Raw genomic sequence first — 23,089 nt, forward strand, 5'->3', positions numbered from 1 at the left:
TGATTGATGATGTGTCACACAATATTGTTTCAGGTTCCTGATTGGAAAACCAAAACATTTTTTTTTAAATAGGAAAAAAAGAAACAAAGTACAATAACTGATGAGTGAAAACTCTTGCTCATATACCAAAATCGGTGTTCACATGAGACTATGCATTGCCATTCCTCAAAGTGTGCACAGAAATATTCACAAAGAGCAAATAAGGAATGTTGCCCCACGTGATTCTTATGCATGGACCATCCTCCCAGAATTAATCTGACACCTTCTTCCTCTTTCTCCAAATCTTTTTTACAATATTAATTTCCATGCATCACTTACAGGAAACCAGCCAACCAAGGAAGGGGATTCAGCCTGGGATAACTGGATTTATTTAAAATTCAAAAATAAAACAAATAATCCCCGCCACTTGGAACCTTTTAGTTTGGCCATAGCTAAACTACAGAACCACGTAATCTTAGTTTTGTTGCCCTGTTCCTTCCTCTCCTGCCTCAGCTATTGTATATCACACTGTCTTCCCATATCCTGTCTCAACTTAGCACCGATCCTAAACTGAAAGGTCTGATTACATGGAGCCCAGTGAAGAACTGGGGACTTGGGCGTTGATCTTCCAAACACAGATGCCCAGCCTCTCATAGGTATTTAGGTGCTAACTCTCATTGAAATCAAAGGGTATTCGGTTCCTAAAGACCTTAACACACATGCTTAACTTTAAACATATGAGCAGCTGTATTGCTGTCCACAAGGATGCAGACAAATGTAGAGGAAGCATATGTGTAAATGCGTGCAAAACTCAGAGCCTAAAACTCAGTCCTGCATAGAGGTCCATGCAGCTAGACCCTTCATTTCAGGACTGGGCACCCTGTAAACTCTCCTAGACATGAACTGAGACAATGTATTTTTACAGTACCTAACACAATGGGGCCCCGATATTGGTTGGGAGTTTTTAAGCATTAGTGTGATACAAATAAATTAGTATCTGAAAGCCCATGGTTTGGCATGGGTGTGGCAATGGGGCCAAGTAATCGACAGTCTGTGCAATCTCCCTCGTATAACCAATGAAATTGTTGCATGCAAATTAACTGTAGAATAAGGGTAGAGATTGGTTAAGTCACCTGTAATATCATAATGTTCCTGGGCTCTTGACATGGAATAGATACATGCCTACCTGTAGCTGAAAGCCCATGCTGTTGTACAGGTATAATTCATAAAGTCAAAATGCCTGAGAATTTAAAAACTGGACAGTAACAGACAGTGAGTACAATGATGGCTGAACTTGGTGATATTCTGAACAAAGCAAGCTCTCAGCCATGTTTGGCGCTGTTTCCATCACTTCATACTGCCTCAGTAGACATTCCAGACTTCAGAGTGACACACAAAGTGACAATCCTGAAGTCTTATTATTAAGGTTAAGATTTTGTCACTGTTATTTTTTAGTAAAAGTCAGGGAGAGGTCATGGGCAACAAACAAAAATTCATGGAAGTCCCATGACCTGTCCCTGACTTTTAACAAAAATAAGTGACAAAATGGGGCTGCCGGGGAAAGGACTGAAGCCCGAGTGGGAGGGATGAGAGACCGATCCCCACTGCAGAAAGGCGGGTTCCAGCACCCATCGCCTGCAGCGGCTTGGAGCTCTAGTGCCCCCATGGGCTCTCAGCTCCGGCAGCGGAAAATGTCACAGAGGTCTCTGAAAGTCACGGAATCCATGACTTCTATGCGATAATCTTATCTTTATTTATTACATAGATAACTAGAGCTGTGTAACATATTTCCTGTAAATAATATATTCATTGAAAAGTACATTTTTCAGGTCATGTGACAGAGTGCTGGGCAACAGCAGCTGAGCCCGAACTCTGGTCACTGCAGCGCCAATTAAACACTGCAGAACAGATGTGGCTAAGAAGATCTGTGCCTAACTGGTGGGTGGAGAGGAGCTGGAAGGCTGGTTAAGCCATTAGGCAGAGGATACAAAAAGGCAGAGGAAGCAAGTAATATGGGGGAAGCAGACAGACAGAGAGAAGGAGAAAAAGATTGCTCTTCCCTGCTTGCATCAGAAGCTGAAGGCTCCCTAAGACTGAAGATTTGAGGCTGTATGATGTACAAGGTGTGGTGGGAATCAACATAAATAAACAACACTGGGTGTTTTACCGGCATAAAGGTCTCTGAGCCATTTGTGGACTTGAGCAGAGGTGTAGTGACGCAGTGTGGTCTCCCTCAGAGGCTGACACCCAGAGTCGACCCCGATCTGTTACAGGCCCCAATACTATCTGTGAATTTGAGTCAAATTCGGCAAATAGTTTCAGTTTAAAAAAAAAAAGGGGGGGTTAATTCTTGCTATTTCCAACCATTTGTTTCAACTTTTGATTCCCAAATGCTTCTTTTGGAGCATTCTGAAAAATAAATGCTTGGAGATTTTATTACAAAATGGCACTTTGTTTAGAAAATTAATTATTTAAAAAAAAAATCAGGCAAAAATGAGTAACACACTCAAAAGTAACCCAAAATAAAATGGGGAAAAATTATTTTGGGTTCAACAAAACGTTCAATTGAATCAATTTTTTTTCCAGATTTTTGGTTGGCCCTGAATTCAAAAATTAATTATTTATTAAGTTCTAATGACTATAGCATGCAAATATGGCTGTATTGAACAGAATCCCTACAAACATTCACCATCATGTTTTTGCAGAATTTAGCTAGGCTTCCCTACAAAATGAGCTCCAGATGAAATCTTCAGATTAAGACTGGATGCCTTTGTGGAAGATGTGCTTTAGTTAAACAAGCCCTTTGACTCAATACAGTAACTGTATGAAATTCTACGGCCTGTGATATACAGCAGGTCATTCTAAATGATCCAATGGTCCCTTCTGACCTTAAAAACTATGAATCTATGAAACGGCCTTCTGTTTTTTAATGTATTGAAAGAATCTTTTGTCAAATGTTTATAACCATCTGAAGTGTTATTAATTATTATTATTATTATGTATATTTAGAATCCAGTAAGCATAAAAGTGCAAAAGTAAGGGAAATTGATCCTGGAATCTGTAAAGATATAGAAGGGGAAATTTACTAAATGTCAGTCTCCTTAAACTGAGTGTATTTGTTTAAAACATTTTGGTTAGCAGCAGAGTGAGGGGGCAATTTTCAGGCTAGAAGTTTTACAAATATTTTAAGTAGACTTTTAATTGACCCAGTTTGACATTAAAAGCACTTTTAAAACTCTTGATATTGTAGCCATTTAAGATAAGTGGTAATAAATACAGATTAATTGTAACACATGAAATGAAATATTCGAGCTCCGGTGGGCTTGTGAAAAGCCCCTTTGTGCTCTGGTGAGGTGCCAGCTCATATGCAAGGGTTAGGTTAACAGAATCTCCTGTCAAGCACAATGAGCTTTTTGGTAGCTCACGCTGCGACCAACTGCAAAGACAACAAACTTTGGGCAAAGGCAAACAGCATGATTGGCAGGTTTAAAGGAAAACAAAAACGTTATAAGGAAGGGCTCCAATTGACATGTGAGCTGTGTGGTGTCGGAATAAAATGCACGGCAACACTCAGTCTTTTATCGTGCAGGCTCAATGCCTCTGAAAATGTAAGTTCAGGAAGATGCTGTGTAGGATGCAGGCATTAGGGGGTGCACCGCAGAAAGGGTCCTGGCTTAGCAGGGTCTCTGAAGTGGGATCTTGTGTATTGGTTCCATTTGGAGCCCTTCTCTCCGTTACTATTTTTAGCCCTATCTTTTTTCCCAGAGTCTTGTGTACCATAAAACAAATTGCCCCCCAAAACTGGAAAGAGACTGTGGGCCTGATTCTCTTCTCACTTACGCTGCTGGATCCGATGGAGTTACTCCTGATTTACACCAGTGTAAGTGGAGAGAAACAGGCACTCCCTGTGCCAAGAAATTTTTGTTTTCAATCTCTTCTTCTCTGCTCCCAGACCAGCTAACATGTAAAAAGGAACAAGACACCACTCTCACTTCAGTGTGAAAGGAATCTATTTGATTTAGACAGCTCAGGTGGCCTGGCTTAGGGCTGAATGACTGACCATAAGCCAAAGGTGGTTCTCCCGCCCCGCAGTTGACAGGTGAGGAGGGATGGAAAAGCTTTACACTTTGGCAAGTCCGTGTCCGTCTGCTCTTTGCCATCATGAAGGTGGAAAGAATTTAAATACTGGTGCTGTCACTTTTTTCGTTTCTATCCTCGCAATTTTTCTGCCGTAAAATAAATCAATAAACAAACAAACCCAGACTGCCCAGGAGCTCCTGGGTGAAACGTCGCCTGTGAAATCTTTAATGGTCTGAGATAGATCATGGCACAACAGTTAGGATCAGTTGGGAAGATTTTGTCCAGAGTGTGCAGATTGAGCTTTCCAGGACTGGGGGCAGAAAGTTTTCTTGGCGGAAGGCCCTTGTCTTTGGAACTTGGTCACTTCCAATGGCCAGGTTGGGTGCCCTCTAAAACATGATGAAAGGCACTGTCTTTGGTCTTGATTTTTTACCTAATAGCTTTCTCTCAACCTACTGATATGAAGGCAGCAACGCTGTGGAGGCTTTCATGGGGGGCAGCCTGGTTTGGTTTGAGTAGCTCTTGGTCTACTAAACAACATGCCCAAGGTCACAAAGTGGCAAGGATGAGACTAACCCCCTGGTTTCTTGATCCCCAATCCCCTTCTCTCTCTAACCAGTTACCATGGTCTCTAGATGTCAGATACACTGTTTCAGGAAATTTTAAGGAAAAAAATAAATTCCAAAAAGGACTCAGGTGCCTTTGAAAATCCAAGCCAAGGAATTTGGTGCCTGATTCCCACTGAATTTCAACCTCCATTATCTGCTACTCATCTCCTATTGTATTCTATTCCGTACAGGTCCAGACACCACCCTCATCACTGCATTCTCTGAGCCCTTTCTAGTTGTGTATTAGGCAACGTGACTTGCACTCTCATGCATTGTCCAGTCAGTCTCTCATTGATTAGCTGTTGTGACAGAGCTATTTTCCTTCTCTTCATTCCTTTCTTTATTTTTTCTCCCTTCTTCCTGATTGTCTCTATCCGTGAAAAGTGACAACTTGCTCTTCAGTGCTAGGACTGTGGCAAGCCCTTCATAAAAACGTGGGTCTTGTTTGCATTTGTCCATCTAGTCGGTATCCTGTCTTATGACAGTGCCCAGTGTCAGGCGCTTCGGGGCAATGAACAGAATGGGTACAATTTGAGTACATATTGGAAAAGATGGGGATTGATATGAAAATTGAAAGGTGGATAAGCAATTGGTTAAAGGGGAGACTACAACGGGTCATACTGAAAGGTGAACTGTCAGACTGGAGGGAAATTACGAGTGGAGTTTCTCAGGGATAGGTCTTGGGACCAATTTTATTTAACCTTTTTATTACTGACCTTGGCACAAAAAGTGGAAATGTGCTAATAAAGTTTGCAAATGACACAAAGTTGGAAGGTATTGCCAAGAAGGATTGGGATATCATACAGGAAGATCTGGATGACCTTGTAAACTGGAGTAATAGAAATAGGATGAAATGTAATAGTGGAAAGTGCAAGGTCATGCATTTAGGGACTAACAAAAAGAATTTTTGCTATAAGCTGGGGACACATAAGTTGGAAGTGACAGAGGAGGAGAAGGACCTGGATGTATTGGTTGATCACAGGATGACTATGAGCCACCAATGTGATATGGCCATGAAAAAGCTAATGTAGTCCTAGGATGCATCAGACAAGGTGTTTCCAGTAAAGATTGGGAGGTGTTAGTACAGTTATACAAGGTGCTGGTGAGACCTCATGTGGAATATTGTGTGCAGTTCTGGTCTCCCATGTTTAAGAAAGATGAATTCAAACTGGAACAGGTGCAGAGAAGGGCTACTAGGATGATTCGCGGAAAGGAAAACTTGCCTCATGAAAGGAAAGGGGAGCAGTAGGGGCAAAAAACCTAGCTGTCTTCAAAACTGAGCTTGATAAATTTATGGAGGGGATGGTATGATGGGACAGCCTAGTTTGGCAATTGACTGATCTTTGACTACTGGTGCTAGATATGTCAATGGCCTGTGATGGGACATTTGATGGGGCGGGTTCTGAGTTATTAAAGAGAATTCTTTCTTGGGTGTCTGGCTGGTGAGTCTTGCCCACATGTTCAGGGTTTAACTGATCACCATATTTGGGGTCAGGAGGGAATTTTCCCCCAGGGCAGATTTGCAAAGGCTCTGGGGGTTTTTCGCCTTCCTCTGTAGCATGGGGCATGGTTCACTTGCCAGTGGATTCTCTGTACCTTAAAATCTTTAAACCATGATTTGAGGACTTTAATAACTCAGTCATAGGTCAGAGATTTATTACAGGAGTGGGTGGATGAGATTCTGTGGCCTGCATTGTGCAGGAGGTCAGATTAGATGATCATATTAGTCCCTTCTGACCTTAGAGTCTGAGTCCTCTTGTTCAGTTCCAGCTTCTGGAAGTTGGAGATTTAGGGACACCTGGAGCATGGAGTTTGCATCCTTCACCATCTTGGCTAATAGCCATTGATAGACCTATCCTCCACGAACTCCTCTAATTCTTTTTGAAATCAGTTATACTTTTGGCCTTCACAACATCCCCTGGCAACGTGTTCCACAGGTTAACTGTGCAGTGTGTGAAGAAATACTTCCTTTTGTTTGTTTTAAACCTGCTGCCTCTTAATTTCATTCGTGATCGCTAGTTCATGGGTTATGTGAAGGGATAAATACAGTTCCCTATTCACTTTCTCCACATTATTCATGATTTTATAGACCTCGATCATATCCTCCCTTAGTCATACTTTTTCTAAACTGAACAATCCCAGTCTTTTTAATTGTTGCTTGTATGGAAGCTGTTTTATACCCCTAATGATTTCTCATGGTTAAAGATTTTCTGTAATGAGGAAGCTCTGCTTTCAACATCCAAGAAGTTTCACCTTCAAGCTACATTATGCCCTATGAGCCCAGCTATCTTTCAGGACCAGGTGTGCAGAGAGAGTCTCTAAGGAAGCCTGGCATTAGTCCATACAGAACCTTAAAGCTACAGACCAGGGCCCTGATTTTGAAAGGTGTTTTGTGGCCACAGTCCGTTGTCTTCAATAGGTGCTGCAGGTTCTCAAAGCCTTCTGAACGTTAGATGCCAGGATCTCCATTTGTCTCCAAAGCCACAATCGGCCATAATTATGCTCCCCACAAAACTCTGTCTTTCCCACCAAACAGTTAAGGAATGTATTTAAATAATACTATTGATCTATGCCAATAATTAAGTCCATTTCTTTGGTAGATTTCTGTTGCTCTTAAACAAAACCAAATTTTCAGTTGGAACTAGACCAGAATACTTAATGAGGGTAACCTCACAGCAAGCCCTCTGTATCTCAAGAACCTCACGTGAAAAATGCAAAATGAATGGGAAATTCTGTGCGTAGTATGGGATTTAGTGCAGAATTTCTTACTGCACACAGTATTACTTATTTTTTCTCCAATTACCTTTGTTATGTAAATAAGCTTTTCAGTTCACCAACCTCACTGATTGCCGTATTAAAGGTACTTTCTACAGTGATTGTAGGGAAGCACAAGGGCATACCGCAGTTACTGAAGATCACATATCTACTTATTTAGACACACGTTGCACATTTTCCAGTATAGTGATTGGACTAATGAAAAATCATGGATATTTCAGTTTTCCTCTAGGGATGGATTCAAATTCAAACTGCATCGAAGTTCAAGGATGTTCAGACAACAGTTGGTGAGAAATTCTCTCGTCGAATGTTTTTCAGCTGGAGATTATTGACTCGTCAAAATCAAAACATTTCATGGATACAGTTTGATTTTGAATCAGGTTTGATGGAAAGTGAGCAGCTCACTCACCCAGTTCCTCAGCAGCACATCTGGTGGGCTGATGGGGAGGGGAGAGAGTCTGGAAGCCGTGGCAGGACTACCTTTCCAGCTTCCAACTCACGGCTCCTTGATAGCATGGGGTTATAGGGGTCATAGCCCAACAGACTGCCCCTGAGCTCAGTAACCCAGGGCTTTCCTTTTCATAGAGAATTTTGAATTTTTTATGTTTTCTTCCAACTCGGAACAAAATCGAATTTTGAAATCAGCCACTACATGGAATAAAGCATCTCCACCCAGCTCTAGTTCAGACTCAGGTTTTGTGTTAGGTCTATCACATAAAGAGGAGGCAGAGTGGAGATGGACCTGAACTTCTCTCAAGTTTGGGCTGGGGATTTTCATCTTTAGCTCCCACCATGAGTATTTCACATAACATCAGTTTTGCACAGGTCTCAGCATCACTGGTGAGCACTGGCAGAGGTTCACCGCTTAATATCTAGAGGAGATTAATAGCTAAAGTTTCTGACATTTCTTCTTGCTACAGCTGACTAGTGTTCTAATTATTTCCCTTCTGCCTCTTTAAGTAATTCTACCTTTGCTTTACATCTCTGACATTTAAATATGGGGGAGAGAAGTGGTATATTACATACACATTTTCTTTTGCATTTTTTTTTTTAAATTCTTGACCCCTTTCTTCTAATCTCAGAGAAAATAATACTGGAGGTCATAAATACTGGAGGACTTGTAAAGAGAAAGAGGGTATTCCGACATTCCAGCAATGTCAGAGAAATGATCCAGATCTGGGAATCTTACCCACAAATCAGAATTGAAGTCAGCAAAATTACCACTGATTTCAGTGGGGAGAAGATTTGGTCCTATATCTATAACCACTTTTCAACAAAACCGCTTATGATCTTTCTGGTGCAGTCATAGCCAGGAAACACTGGAACTCTCACAAGAATGCCAGTATTAATGAGATTTCCAGCCTCAATTTCTGGACCAATAAATCTTTCCCTGAGAATCCATCCAAGTTTGCTTCTTGAGGTTGTCCTACTGCTACCTACATTCACAAATCATCCACCTTCAACAACTATTGCGTCCATTCTGAATGATCAAGACAGTCTTTAGCTCATCTCCATGGTTCAGACAGCAAAGTTAGGGCTTGATTCTGAGCCAGATGGAGCCCTAAAAGCATACGGCAACAGTCCACAACAATTTAGGACTGAAAATGAAGAATGCTATATCCAGTTGATATTGAAAGGGGGAATTTCACTGTGAAGAAAGTGTTCAGGACACTTGTGCTCACCCCTACTCTTGTGAAAAGTGCCAATGACTGTTTATGACCCACAACTTCTCTGGCCCTTGTTTTAACATCTCAGGAAGCCAAGCTAAGTTGTCTAGAGTATTAAATATAAATATTGAAGATGAATGAAAATAATATTGACAAATAACTTTCCTGTTGAAGGGGGGAAATTATCTATTGTTGCAGTGTGGCCCAGTGGATCTCACACTTGTGTGACTTTGTGCAAGTCACAGCATCTCGTTGTGCCTCCAGTTTCCCCATCTGTAAAAGAGGGCTAATGATACTGACCTCCTTTTTAAAGTACTCAGATCTAATGATGAAAAATGTTATATGGCCCTGCATTATAACCTGGCCCAGTGAGCCTTCTGGATGGTCACCAGTCTGTTGTAAGTGGACTGAACCACTGGATCCAACATGCTTTTAAGCCAATTGGATATAGGATGAGTCTAGTTACTGATTTTAGATCTGGGTCTCTCGGGTGAATTCCCAGGCTCAGCCCTCTTGTTTGAGCGTTTCTTTAGGGTATGGGTCTCCACAGTGCAGCCACCGTAGTCCCCAAAACCAGGGTCTCAGACCTTCCAAGCCCCCTAGCTGTCTTCACACATTCTCCCCAAGTTTCACATAGCTGTGGGCACTCTGGCTTCTACCAAAGGAAGTTCTTAACCACAGTCACTTTACTCAAAAAGCACTAGACAGCCACAGATCTTTGTAAAATAACAGGAGTCCTGAGACACATCCTCCCCTAATCTGATCTCACCCCTTCTGTGATTCCGAGATATGTTAGCATCTCAACTAGTGAAATAAGGGGAAAACATTTTTAATCATGAAAAATTACTGGGAAAATGTGTCAGACCAACTGCTCGTATGTATTATTAAACCCACTATATTGAACACACTGTATGTGCCTTGAAGATTAATATTGCAAAGAGAACCTGTGGGAGCAGGTATACATCTTGTGAGATTTTCTTCAAGGAGACCATATGTTCTGTTACAGGTAGGCAGAAAGAGGCAAAGTTAAGAGGATAATAGGAGTTTCAAGTCAGAAATGCTTCCTGCTGAAGTCAGAGCCTTAACATTATCTATCTCATGGGACATTTTTCTATTTCATATCTTTGAGAATGACCAACCTTCGTTTCTATATTAGAGATAATTAGGAAGAAATTGCTCTAAAACACAATTGCTCAGACACCATTTGCACTCTTCCAGACATGTTAAAAGAAAATTTCATTCATATTGTTCCACACCCTCACACTGGGATGCTTTTCAAACAGAGAGACACAGACATCAGATAGCAAGAATTTCCTTAAAGCCCAGAGAATGTCACTTTTTGCCAGTTTGTAATAGCATGCACACAATAGCTCATTCACTCATTATCTTTGGTCTAGACTCCAATGCATTGTTTTATCAATTGCCTTGCTAATTTGTTTCAAGAATTTCAGCATTAGGGGATTAATTTTGGTACTTTAAAGTGTACAATCAGTTAACATCAGAAAAATTATACTGAGACCTGCAGTGTAGTTTAAGGCTGACAAAATTCACAGATGTTGAAAATACTCTAGTTGTTCCTGATCAGTGACTCTGGGGACTCTGATGATTAAGTGTGTGCTTAGGCTGTTGTATTCCAGCTGAGTATGTGGCCCTTCATGCTTTGCAATTCTGCGTCATTTCCTCCTGCTGAAAATTGCACACTGTTCTTTCTGCAACTGCAGAGACCTTTGGGCAGAGTAACTGATCCAAGCCTCCGGAGTCTCCATTGTTAAACTCTTACATATGCCTGGTTATGACTTGGAATTAATGGCCAACATTTTCAAACCCAAGGGGCCAAATTTAGATCCATAAATTCATATTTAGGCTGAGATTTTCAAAGCTTTTTCAGGGCTGTGGATGCAAAATTCCCATTAAAATCCATGAGAACTGGCCATTTTAGTCCCATAGGTTCCTCAGTAAAAGTGGCCCAATTTTCAGAGGTCCAGACTCCATAGTTGAACTGAGTGACATTTTTCAACTGAAACATTTTTTTTTTTACGAGAAAGGAAGATTTAGGGACCATCTAACCATTTCACAGATTCATGTCAAATCTGCCAAATTCTTTCTATTAGGGAAAAGAACCTAAAAAACCCAGAAAAAATTAAAACATTTGATTTTTTTCCTATTTAAAATAACATCTGTTTTCTAAATTTGCTTTCATTTTAGCTGCAATTATTTTTTTTTTAAATTAAAAATGCTTGAACACCAAATGAAACATGTGGTCTCAACCCAGAATGACTTATTTATTTATTACCTTTTGATTGGCTGATTATTTCGTTTTTTTGTTTTAATAATTTTTGGTTCAACACGATATTATTTGATTTTTCTGACTGGCCAGCAAATTGACCAATCCGTTCTTTGCCTGGCTCTAGTCCTCCCGAATGACAACTGCTGCTGAAGTAAACGAGTTGACTTCTGCTCCTCTTCCTCACGCAAGGGGTGAATCTACTCTGCACCTCTTAGAGGCGCATTACAAGCCTCACAGCGTGGGGGGAGGGCCGCAAGCGAAATGCTTTAAGCCTCCATTACAAGCTCCTGATTCTGAGCTGCCGGGGGAGCTTGGTGAGGTGCCCAGCGTAACAGACACATTGGGAGGCTGCCTCACTTATAGCAACCTGTCACCAGCTACCTCTGGGCAGCAGCGCCTCCCAAAATGCCCGCCAGCCTGCCCCCTACGCCGGAACTTGTGGCATTGCTTTCATAGTGTCTCAGTTGTGGGGCATCTCCTGGCCATTTCTGACACCTCAAAAAGCTTGTAAGGGCCATTGTGGAGGGCAAAATCCCTCTCCACAGCAGTACCTTAATTTTGGTCGAGTCAATAAAGGCCCTGATACGGACCCCTCCCTTCCTAACACTAGTGAGTGGTCTGTTGCACAAGTGCTCCCATTGACTCCAAGGAGTGAATAAAGGGTCCATAATCTATCCCTGAACATCTCTCTGCCTCAATGTACCCATCTGTGAGTAAATGGGTCTAATAGTCTTACCTACTTCATAGGACTGTGAGTCTTCATTTAATGCTTGTGAAGTGCTTTGAGATCCTCAGACAAAAGGCATTGTACAAGGCCAAATTATTACCGTTAACAGCAGAGTTATATGCCTGGGTTGGAGGATGTATGTTGCCCCACGTTGGGAAAGAATTTCAGTGGGCGTTTAAGTCCATCTCTGTTCAGCACAACACTCCATCCTGTGCTTGAGTCCCTCATGCTTCCGTGCTCTCCTGAATACGGATACTTTCCTGAATCGCACCCCTCTATTCTTAAGTCCTTTAATATGTCCTGCCAGCCCCGAAAAATGGCAAAGACACATCTGGAGTCTGTATATTGTATGACTGGACGTGGTAATGTAGATTTTGCTTCCTTCAGAACAGATAGTCAGGACTAGAGTTGTACAGTAGAACTTGGTACAGATGTAATAATATGAGGCAATATGATTTTGTCAGGGATCTGAAGGAGTTGATATTAACCTGACTTTTTAAAACCAAGATTCTACCGTAAAGAGACAGACTCTTTCATTCAACACACAGAGCGTTAAACTATAGCATGTAAAATATGTGCGGCATGGCTGGTAAGGGATTTCTTAAAGCAATATTGCAATGCAGTGTAGAAGTTCTTCAGGTCAATACGTCTAAATACCAGGAATATAGGCCCAGATTCTGATTTACAAGGCTGCTCAGGGAGTACAAAGGAGCCAGCATCTGACCATAATTGGCCAGCAAAGAAATCTCTGGATGAACAAGAATTCTCAACTGGCATAAAACCAGCAGATCAATTCTTCTGCCAGCTTTGCTCCACCTAACCCAGGGTAGGCAGCATATTGTGGGGAAGGAGCACTGCAGGAAACATCCTTAGATGTAATTAATCATTGCAGTTTTCTTTTAACAAATGAGGTACTGGAGTTTCTTCTACTATTTGCCCTTTCTGGTTCAGGCTCACTCTCTGTGCAGATTCAGATTCAGGGGGGAATTTTTTTTTCCCCCAAAGGCTTCCAGATATCCCTGCGATATAAGACCAGTGTATAATAAAAGTTCTTTGTATTTTTAAAAGTCTACACAGCCTGGATTTACACTTACAGTGAGTTACTCCTGATTTACACCAGAATATCTGAGAAGTGAATCTGACTGCATTTTTAATAAAGACTTTTAAATGCAAGTTACCAGATTCCAGTCAAAATTAGCATTTGCTTTTTAAAGGTAAGTGACATTTTACCTTTTAAAATAAAAAATAACAGCCCAGCTTTACTACAAGCAGCTGCATGTCCGAATAAACACATGCACAAGGGATCCTGGCATCTGCAAACTGTTAATTCACCCTTTTCTTCTCTTTTGTAGGTTTGCCAACTTCAGATCCATGGTGGCCAATTTCTTGCTCCATTTAGACAACTCTGCAATGAGCTGAGTTGGTGATGTCAGTAGCACCACTAATCAGTGTTGGAGCAGGAACCCTGACTCTGGGGATAGAGTCTCTTTATTCCCTGGTATTTAGTGGTTTTCTATTTTTTCTCCCCCTTCCCCTCCCTTTTTTTTTATTAATATTCTACAGGGGATAAAAGAAGGATAATGAAAACCGGAAAAAACCGTAGGGATCTGGAAAGAAAGGGCCAGATTTCCAGCAAGTCTGATTCCTGATGCACACAAATGTGGGTGCAACTTTATGCTTAATTTGCATGCAAACTTACATCAGTTATGGCTGCCAATCACCTAGCTGGTCATTTGCATGTACCATGGTTGTAAATCCATATAATCGCAGGTATATTTTGACGTGTGTCCCTTCTGAAAAATCAGTCCCAAAATAAACCTATTTTAACCCCATTGCCAGATTCCATAAGTGTGTCAGGTGTTAATGACTTCCTAAAATTCTCCCTCTTTTTTTCACTTGGATACATCATCCTTCCTTTCCCAAACTATTGATTATGGTCACAGTTTGCTGTAAAACGGCTGCCATGTTTGACCTCAGAGATGGCTGTTCCTTTAGCAGTGGGAGAAGTGCTTTCTATAGGAGGTTTGTGAGGCACTCTAAGATTGAAGGAGGCAGTGTGTGAACTAGGGGGTAGAGAGCACTGATGGGGACTCATGGGACTGGATTATTTTCCTTGCTCTGCTTCTGGACTGCTGGATGAATTTAGGTAAATCACTTCTCTCTGTACAATGGGGATAATGATACTGACCTCATTGTAAAGTACTTAGAGATCTACTGATTAAAAGAATTAAAGAGCTGAATACTATTATGATGATGAAAGTAAACATATGTGATGTGCAGGATAAGTATAGGACTAGAAATAAGGACATTTTATATTCTAATCCCAGCTCTGACACAGATTTCTTCTCCTAGACAAGCTTTTACACTCTAGTTCTCAATTTCCCCCTCTGTAAAACAGGGATGATAATATTTATCTACTTTATAGGCTGTTATAAGGATTAATCAGCTACTGTTTGCAAAGGACTTTGAAGATGACAATTGATGAATTATATTAATTTAATTGTTAAGTTATGGTGATCATTGTTATTAATGATACCACAGTCCAATTTATGTTGGAACAATTTCAGTAGAGTGGGAAGATGATGACAGCAGAATTTCAAATTTGTGGACCTATAAAAAAGGGCAAAGTAAACTAACAATATTCTTACCGTGTGCTAGAATTCCCTGCAATCATTTGATCACACAGCTATCTAGAGTAAGGCTGGGCTCTTTTGTCTTATAAAATAGAAATGTAGGCCAAGTCTCAAACTCGGGTGCCTAATGTTAGCCATTTAAACCCATAGCTAGACAACTAATTCAAAGTGGCCTGATTTTCAGAAGTGTTGAGCACTTGCTTCACCTACAAACATCAGTAGAAGTTGTGATTGCTCAGCCATTCTGAAAATCAAGCCACTTACGTAGCTGCCTAGTTGTGGGTGCTACCATTTGACCTGAGGTCAGCCACTGACTTCAGCAGAACATCCTTCTCTTAGGCAGCAAAACCCTGTCTTATACTCTAATGACGTGGTATTATTAAACACTGTGAACTGGAACGGCATCTGAACTTCAGAGGTGATAAATACAGCTATCAACTCCAAAAACCGACAACGCACCATTAAAAAAAAGAGAGGCAGAAATGAACATGAGAAAGTAAAACATCCTAAGGAAAATATCATTCAAATTAACTGCAGACATAAATTTATCCATCTGTTATCATAAGTGTTACTTGAAAATTACTTGTCCATAAAAATGAAATAAACCAGAAGTGATTTTTTCTTAAACATTGATTTTATGTGTATATTCTTAGTTGCCAAAATATTAACTCTTTTTAACAGCCCATGTGCTCTTGGCTGCTTCTCTGTTTCTTGACTGTAAAAGGCCCTTGAAAAATTCCCCATGTATTTTACCTTTTAGGTGCTTTGCTGTTGCATTATATCAGCCATCTCAGTCTCCTGGGGATGAGACTTTCAAGCAAAGACCAACTCTGCTTCAAAGTGCTTCCTTTAATCCCACTGACTTCACCTTAAGGGAGGTAATCAAAGCTGTGACCTGGAACAGTGAATACTGTATCGTATGCTGGAGCTAACGTCAATGAATGTAGATACAACAAGACTCATTGGGTAGATTAAACCCTGACAGGACAGGTTTGGCTTTTGCAGAGTTTAGCAAGTTTCAAAGCTCAGTCCCATTTTTTCCAAATCCCCCCTGCTATATTTTTTCCTGGGGAGGGCAAAGGAATAGAAAGAAGACGGGGAGAGTTGGATAAATGTTCAGTTGTAACAGGTGTGTTTTATTAGGATGGAGAATGAAAGTCCTGACCTGTTCCAGCGCATTGCAAACATGAGAACTGCGTATAGAGTAGGTCGGAAATTTTATTTTTCCCAGGGAAAATTATCAAAACCCCCAAACTATTTTGGCAACGTACTGAAAATGTCAATTCAGAAATGTCAAAACATTTCATTTCAACATTTCTTATCGACACGCAATGTTTGGACAGAATCAAAATGTTTCATTCGGGAAACTGAATTGAAATGTTTCATTCCGGCTCTAGTTGGACAAGTTGAGGCCCGCTTTTGAAAACGTGGATCTAAGTAGCTCGCTCAAGGTCACGCCTCATGTCAGTGGCAAAATTGGGAAGAAACCAGAGCGGGCCTCCTAATCAGTCATCTGTGCTTGTCAAGTTCTATCAGCAAAGGTTATCCTGCCTTCACTACTGTGCACTTTCATTTCCCAACTTGAGTCTTTGTCAGCATGTCTGAATTTAGAATATCTTTCCCCCATTGGCACTTTGTTAGAGCTGCCCTGATCAGAATTTTACTTTTAGCCTGTGGAGCAACCTGGAAAAATTCAGTGCATTATATTTTGAGGAAGGTTAGAAGCCAGTGGATGGGTTTAGAATGAATGAAATTGTATCTCAGCCAAAATGAGGTTGCAACAGCACAACACTGTGGTATAGAGGGATGGTTAATATATTCATTTAGGGCCAGGTCAAGGTAGTTAACAACTGTCCTGTATTGACAGTCAAGCACAGCCACACTGACCCCTGGGGAGACATGCATGAGTGGTACAATGCTTCTCATGTGAGCTAACCAAGTAGCTGGGGGAGCAATCTCACTACACCACCCCTTAAGAGGGGTAGTGTGCACATCTCTCTGGGGTCAGCCAGCTGTGCCTGCCATTTCATGAGCTAATGAAGACAATGGCCATCCCAGCCTCATTTGGGAGGGTTTGCACTGCAAGCAACGCTAAAGGTATGTCAGCTGGAGGTGTAATTTCCAGCTCCAGTAGACGGCCCCGCGCTAGCTTTGATTGAACCAGAGTGCTAAAAATAGCAGTGTAGGCACAGCTGCATTGTTGGGCCAGATAGGCTAACTGCCCTGAGTTCAATCCCATTCTAGGTATGTACTCGGGAGGGTTAGCTCGTGTCCCCCACCCACACCACTGGGGCTACACAGCTATTTTTAGCACTGGAAATTACACCTCCCGGCTCCAGTGTAGACATAACCGAATAGTAGTGAGCAACCCCTGAACTAAAGAGACAGCAGAGAGTGAAACTGGGACTAGCTCATGCACATGGGATGAAAGGTTTAGGGAGAGAAAGGCTTCTTTGTGTCTTCCTGCACCTGCACACCCAAGCAAATACTAGTCACAATCTGGCCTGTAGTAACTTTATGCCATAGTTTGTGGTCTCTATTTTTCAGTGATAAGGGAAATTCCATATTAAGAAGATTGGGCCCTACATTGCATGAGGTTTTATCCCAGCAGGAATTTCAACCAGTCCAAACCCACAACGTTCACTAATTAAACCCTTTGCTGCCAGCAGTTGGGATTTCCCAGCACAAACCGCCAGATCAGTAGTGTTGGGATTCGGCATTAGTGGCTCGCCAGCAGAACGTCTCCTTCTTTGATAGCTCCAGTCAACATGGTCCTCAGCCCATCAACTTCTTAATGCTTACGGTCACCGTGACCCCGGCACATTTTTGTTCTAAATAAGGATATCTTCTCTAAGAGGAGTCTATAAAACTTCTGCTGCCACAATCATTGAAAGGGGTACGATGAACTCAAACAGATTGTATTTTACGAGGACATCTGCATCCTGTGCTGCAAATCTACTGCTCTGCAAGAGAAACTATCCTTCCACTAAATCAAAGTCCTAAATTAGGCTCAGGATTGAGCGCGTAACTGACAGGATGCTGGAACCTCAGTAACTACATTTAGCAAAACTCACTGGATCCCTCAGGAAAAATGGCAACAGATAACTCTGTACAGCATTGCTACAATAAACCAAATGCCAGTTTTCGTGATTTCTACCACGCTGCTCATGATATATGGTGTATTTCATAAAGCCTGAGCTCCTGGAGTCCTGGGAAAATGTGAGAAATTCAGCTTTTTTTTTTTCCTTTCTTTTTTTTAAGAAAAGGTACTTTTCTAACCCTCATGGTTATAGAGATACACTTGAAAACATAACCAGACTGCACCCTAAAGCTCAGGAACCAGAAGACAAATAAAAAGAATCCAAGATGTATTTAAAAAAAACAAACCATGATTTTTAAGCCAAGCTCATGATTTTTTGGGAGTTGGCAATCCTGCAAACATAATTGTATTTGAATCATAAAGGAAAATGAACTCACGTGTGTCAAAACCACAGCACTATTCTGGCATGGAAGAATCAATAATCTTCCCACCACTTACAGAATAAAGATTGAATAGACCAGGGAATAGTGGAAGACTTTAAGCTAGATTTAAAAACAGGAATCTCAGGAACCTCGGAGAGTCATGAATATTCAGTTTGGCATTGAGATCTTTAAGTGCAATGGGATGAAAATGATCAAAGGGAAAATGTAGGCTGAATTTAAGCTGGAAAAAAACCTCACTATGAAGCCAATGAGATTATGAAATAATCTCTCTGAGGAAAGTGGCAGATGCTCCATTGCTTGAAAACTAGACTGGCCAGAACATGAAGGGATGAAGAGCTGCAGTGGCTTACCAGGGAGGGATGGACTAAACGGCTGAATAAAGTAGGTCTCATACTCTGCTTTCAATGATTCAGTGGTATACGAGCAGAAGCCGGGATGGGATGCCCCATAGCCACCCGGAGACCCATTTTGAGATGACCAGAATTTCTGACCTGGCCACATGGCATCCCCGCTACTCTACAAAATAAGAGCTGACAATGCATTTTTATGGCAAGTAAATGGCGCTTGGGAAATAATCTGGTGCCACAATAGTTTATGCCAACAATTACTGCTCCAACAGCCTTGAATGTCCTGGTCATCCATTCAGCTTCCCTCCACACCTACCTTCACTCTTTCTTCATGGCTAGTTGATTTCATTTTGTGAGCATGAAATTCAGAAAGTCCTGTTGGCTGAGAACTGCAATGGATCAGCAGTGGTCCAAAGTGTGCAGAGTAGGGTTAGGATGTGTTTTATCTTAAAAACTCAAGCTCAGCCAAAAACAGAACCTCAAATATGACCCTGCTGGAATTTCAGAAGGAGGTGTGATGGTTTAAATCCCAACCCATGGATCTGAACTAGCCTGTAGAGTTTTATTTCCAGGGGGTATTCAAAACTGAAAGGGGATAATTTGCCCATTTGGGTGCAGATGTGTATGAAACCTCACGGGAAGAATTCCAGAACAACTTGGCAGAAATCTGCTGAGAAGACCTGATCTCATGAGATTCCCACCATTTGGGACCAAATATTCAAGAGAACAGTTCTTGAGATGTCACCACCACTCAGTCTGAACCTGAATCTGAGCCCCAGTGCAGACTCTTGTCTGTATTCTGACCTCACATCTGATCTGATCAAATCTAGTTAATATAATCTAATTGCATAACATAATTAATCACAAATAATCTAATTACCTAATCTAGTTCCAGATTCTGATCTAAGAAGCTCCCTCTAGGGCCATCTCTATTTAAAATGTTAGTTGTCACAGCTTTAGCAATCTCACAAGTAGGATGGTGGCATTTCCAAGTATCATTGACCTAAGGATGATCTAGAGACAATTGTGGCATATCTTTGCTATTAATCACTGAATGCTTCCATACCACTTCTATCATATTTGAGTCTTCTTCATCATCAGGCCTGCAACATCTTTGTAACAAGAGACAATAGTTATGTCTTTTATCTTCTCTTTGACAAGTCTTAGGTTCTGTTCAACAAATAGCATGTTTTCAGTTTAGGGAGACAGAAGGATTTTCCTTACATTTGTGATCCGCTTGTACACCCAGGGCAGAGCAGAACACAGACACCACACATTCTATATAGAGGTGCATGAGTTAAGCCATTTCTATCAGAGAAACATATTGGCTCAATGGGTGACAAATAATGAGAGTTGATTGGAATATTTTCTACAGGAAAATTTGATATTACCAATTTTCTAAATTAGTATTATTGCATATTCCTCTGGGAAAAACTGAAACACCAACCTGCACCTACCCTAGGTGAGTCGGGTTGTAGTTGTAGTTCAGGTGCTTCATGCCCCCGTTCTCTCCTATGGGCGGTCTCCTTAGCTGGCCTACACCTCCCATGATACACTGTGGTCTCCGCTCTGACCAAGCCACATGGTGCATCATGGGAGCTGTGATCCCATTCCATAGCAAGAATAAGGACATGTGCACCAGAATTAGAACTCCCAGGAGGCACTTTTGGCACCGTAGATAGATGTAGTTTAATAGTGAACTAACTTGAAAGAAATGTTTCTATTTTGTTGAACACACCAAAATAAGCATTTCCAAAATGAACATTTTTCAGAACTTTTTGTTCTGCAAGAAATAAAAACATAAATAAAATATTTTGCTTTTTCATCATGATTTGAGACAAAATAAAAGTTGAAATATTGGACTTTCCTGCAGGAAGAAAATTCCAATTTTCACTCAGCTCTACAAATAATAAATCAAGTGCTGATTAAAGTTGCAACAAGCTCTGAGTGCAAAAGTTAGGTAGCTCCTCTTTTGCGATGGAACGATTTATCTTTTGCGGCATAATAAACGCGGTTTCAGTGAGGAGCTAATGTGTTTCTTCTAAAGGAGCTGCAATGATGGAGGCTGCTGCTTGAATTAAAATAAAAAAAAAAAACAACCAGAAATTTTCCCCAAACCTTTGTATGTATCTGTTCTTTCTGGCCTTAGCCAAAACTGTAGGCAGAAGCCTAGCAACAAAGGCCAGTTCTAACCTAGTCAAAAACAGGCAGTAGTGAAAATTTCATGGTGAAACCTGTCTTCTTGCAATATTTTTAGCTCAGTTATCCCAATTAATGTAGCTTGATAATCTTCAGATTGTCAATTTCAGATGCTAACCCAAAGCTCTGAACCTTCCACAGGTCAGCCATCACTGTTTGTACGGTTTTATGTCTATGACCTTCACTGTGTTAAACATCTGACACATCCCTTTCCATTTCTCTCTCTTCCCTCCCACTCCAAAAAGCATTTTCCTACTGCAAGAAGAGTGAGGCAAAACTCCTGATTTCTAAAGACACAGAAACATCCAGGAATGGGAGAGTAAACGTGCCAGAGAAAATTCAGCCCAGATGCACTGAAAAAAAAATCAGTCAAAACGTGTCCATTCCATAACAAGGACTGATGGAAGGTCTGAACTAAATCCTGCAGTCCTTCTCAAGCAAAATTTCCATTAATGTTCATGGAAGCTTTGCCTGGGTAAGGGTGGCAAGCGTGGCCTTTGCAAACATCCTTTGAAAGAGTCATGGGTTCAGAGGCACAGTTCTGTTACAGATTACAAATTGACTAAGAGGCAGAAAACAAAGAGTAGGAATTAATGCTACGTTTTCAATGTAGCAATCACTAACTGCCTTGAAATCAATGTACTTAAGCATTTGCTTAGCTTTAAACATGCGCTTAAGGACTTTGCTGAATTGGGACCTTAAAAGTTAGGAAGATAAATGCTTTCACCTTACAAAAGTTTCTACTATGCTCCAAAAAAAAGGGGGCAGTGGTGTATACTGTAGCAATCTATTGCCAGCATCTTTTCAGCTAGAATCACTTTTGGGAGAAAACCAGAGTTCGCTATGGAACACTGAAGACTTTTTGTGATGATTTGAAAGACGGCTAAGTAGCCTGGCATGTATCAAATCTACTAGTAAGGTCCAAGAATGTCCTGACTCAGTCTCTAAGAAATAAATGGGGAAAATAAGTGAACATATGTTGGCATTTAAAATTAATTGTGTAAGTGTAAAGAGTTTATGTTTCAATCCACATCATTACCAGGTCCTGAAATAGGTCAGGAAGCAAGTACCGTCTGCTTCAAAGGAGATTCCCAAAAGGAAGATTTCCATAGTGAAGGCCAAGATTTACAGTGACATGCCCTCTATTGAACGCCATCGATTTCAATTACATTGTCCATCTAAGTAAACAAACAAGGGTATCTTGTTCCATACCTGCTCCAAAGGCAAAGAAGAAGCTCTTGTCTGTGTTCTCCCTTAAAAGGGCCATCACTCTCTTCCCCATCCTCTCATTCCTCTTGTAAATGAGCTCCTGTCTGAAGTAGCTGTCTATCTCCTGAGCCGTCACTTGTTCATGTGGGGGGAGTGTTGTGTTGATGAAGTTCGGGAGCTGCAACGGGAAGAAATACTGCAGTTCAGATAAAGAGCGAGAGAAACCGGTTCTGACGGCGGTGGGCTTGGGATGGGAGAATGTGAAAAAGTTTGAGTTGGTTCAGCTAAGCATTCAAAAAATTGGAAGCCTAAACCAAGCTTAGCTAAGCTACCCAAACCTCATAGCACTGCAAACAAGGTGTGCAAACCTTGCCAGAGTGCAGGAAGTTCCACCAAAACACGCCTTCTTTTCATAACGGCACTTCTGCAGGTCTGGGACTGAACTGGGAGGTGCAGAAGAGGAGGTGGAACTGAATAATCAAGAGAAGGACAATAAACGAACACGACTGGATTTCAAAGCTGGACTCGTTTCTGGTTTGTTCTGCATCGCTATCTGAGGACGTTGGCGAGGCAGGAAAAAAAAGCTATTGGCTACAAGAATAAAAGGCACAGAAGCTTCAGACCCCCATGAAAGGGCAAAAGGAGTCGAAGATTCCTATCCCCCGGACTGTATTTGAGTAAATAAGGGCCATTCTGCACTTGGCTCTGTGCAACATCCGCTGTAGAGTAAAGCCACAAATCGGTTGGTTCGACAAATACTACAAGCCTTTGTGTTTCCTTGTACACCAAGATTCCATGTTTAACGGGTCTCAGGACAATGGAGCTCAACCAGCAGTGTGGGAGCTTCTAGAAGTGGAACTGGATGATGAAATTAGATACCTGCACATCTGAGGCTGTCTGAAGGCCCAGCACCTACATGTGGAAAATCTCTCTTCTCCACCCATTGCCCGAAGGCAGCGAAGGCTGTAGATCAGTATACAGATCCTGATCTGGAATTAGCTAGGGTGTCTCCAGAGCAGGTGCTGCAACATCAGATCCATCAGTGACATATGCAAAATACCCATACAGGATCAGCTAGATTAGATAGTGGAGCCC

At 41.3% G+C, this 23,089-nt stretch overlaps 1 protein-coding gene across 1 annotated transcript in view; it reads right to left on the reverse strand.

Annotated features, from left to right (window-relative positions):
- The window catches only part of TRABD2B (TraB domain containing 2B), a 382,399-nt gene that overhangs the window by 128,428 nt on the left and 230,882 nt on the right, over window positions 1-23,089 (reverse strand). Inside the window, exon 4 of the mRNA XM_067535474.1 lies at window positions 21,998-22,172. Coding sequence (XP_067391575.1) covers window positions 21,998-22,172 — 175 coding nt within the window. The remainder of the gene's footprint in view (window positions 1-21,997; window positions 22,173-23,089) is intronic.

This window comes from Emydura macquarii, unplaced genomic scaffold (genome assembly GCF_026122565.2).
Source record: "Emydura macquarii macquarii isolate MOO-44397 ecotype Brisbane River unplaced genomic scaffold, CSIRO-AGI_Emac_v2 contig_3506, whole genome shotgun sequence".
NCBI classification, from domain to species: domain Eukaryota; kingdom Metazoa; phylum Chordata; order Testudines; family Chelidae; genus Emydura; species Emydura macquarii.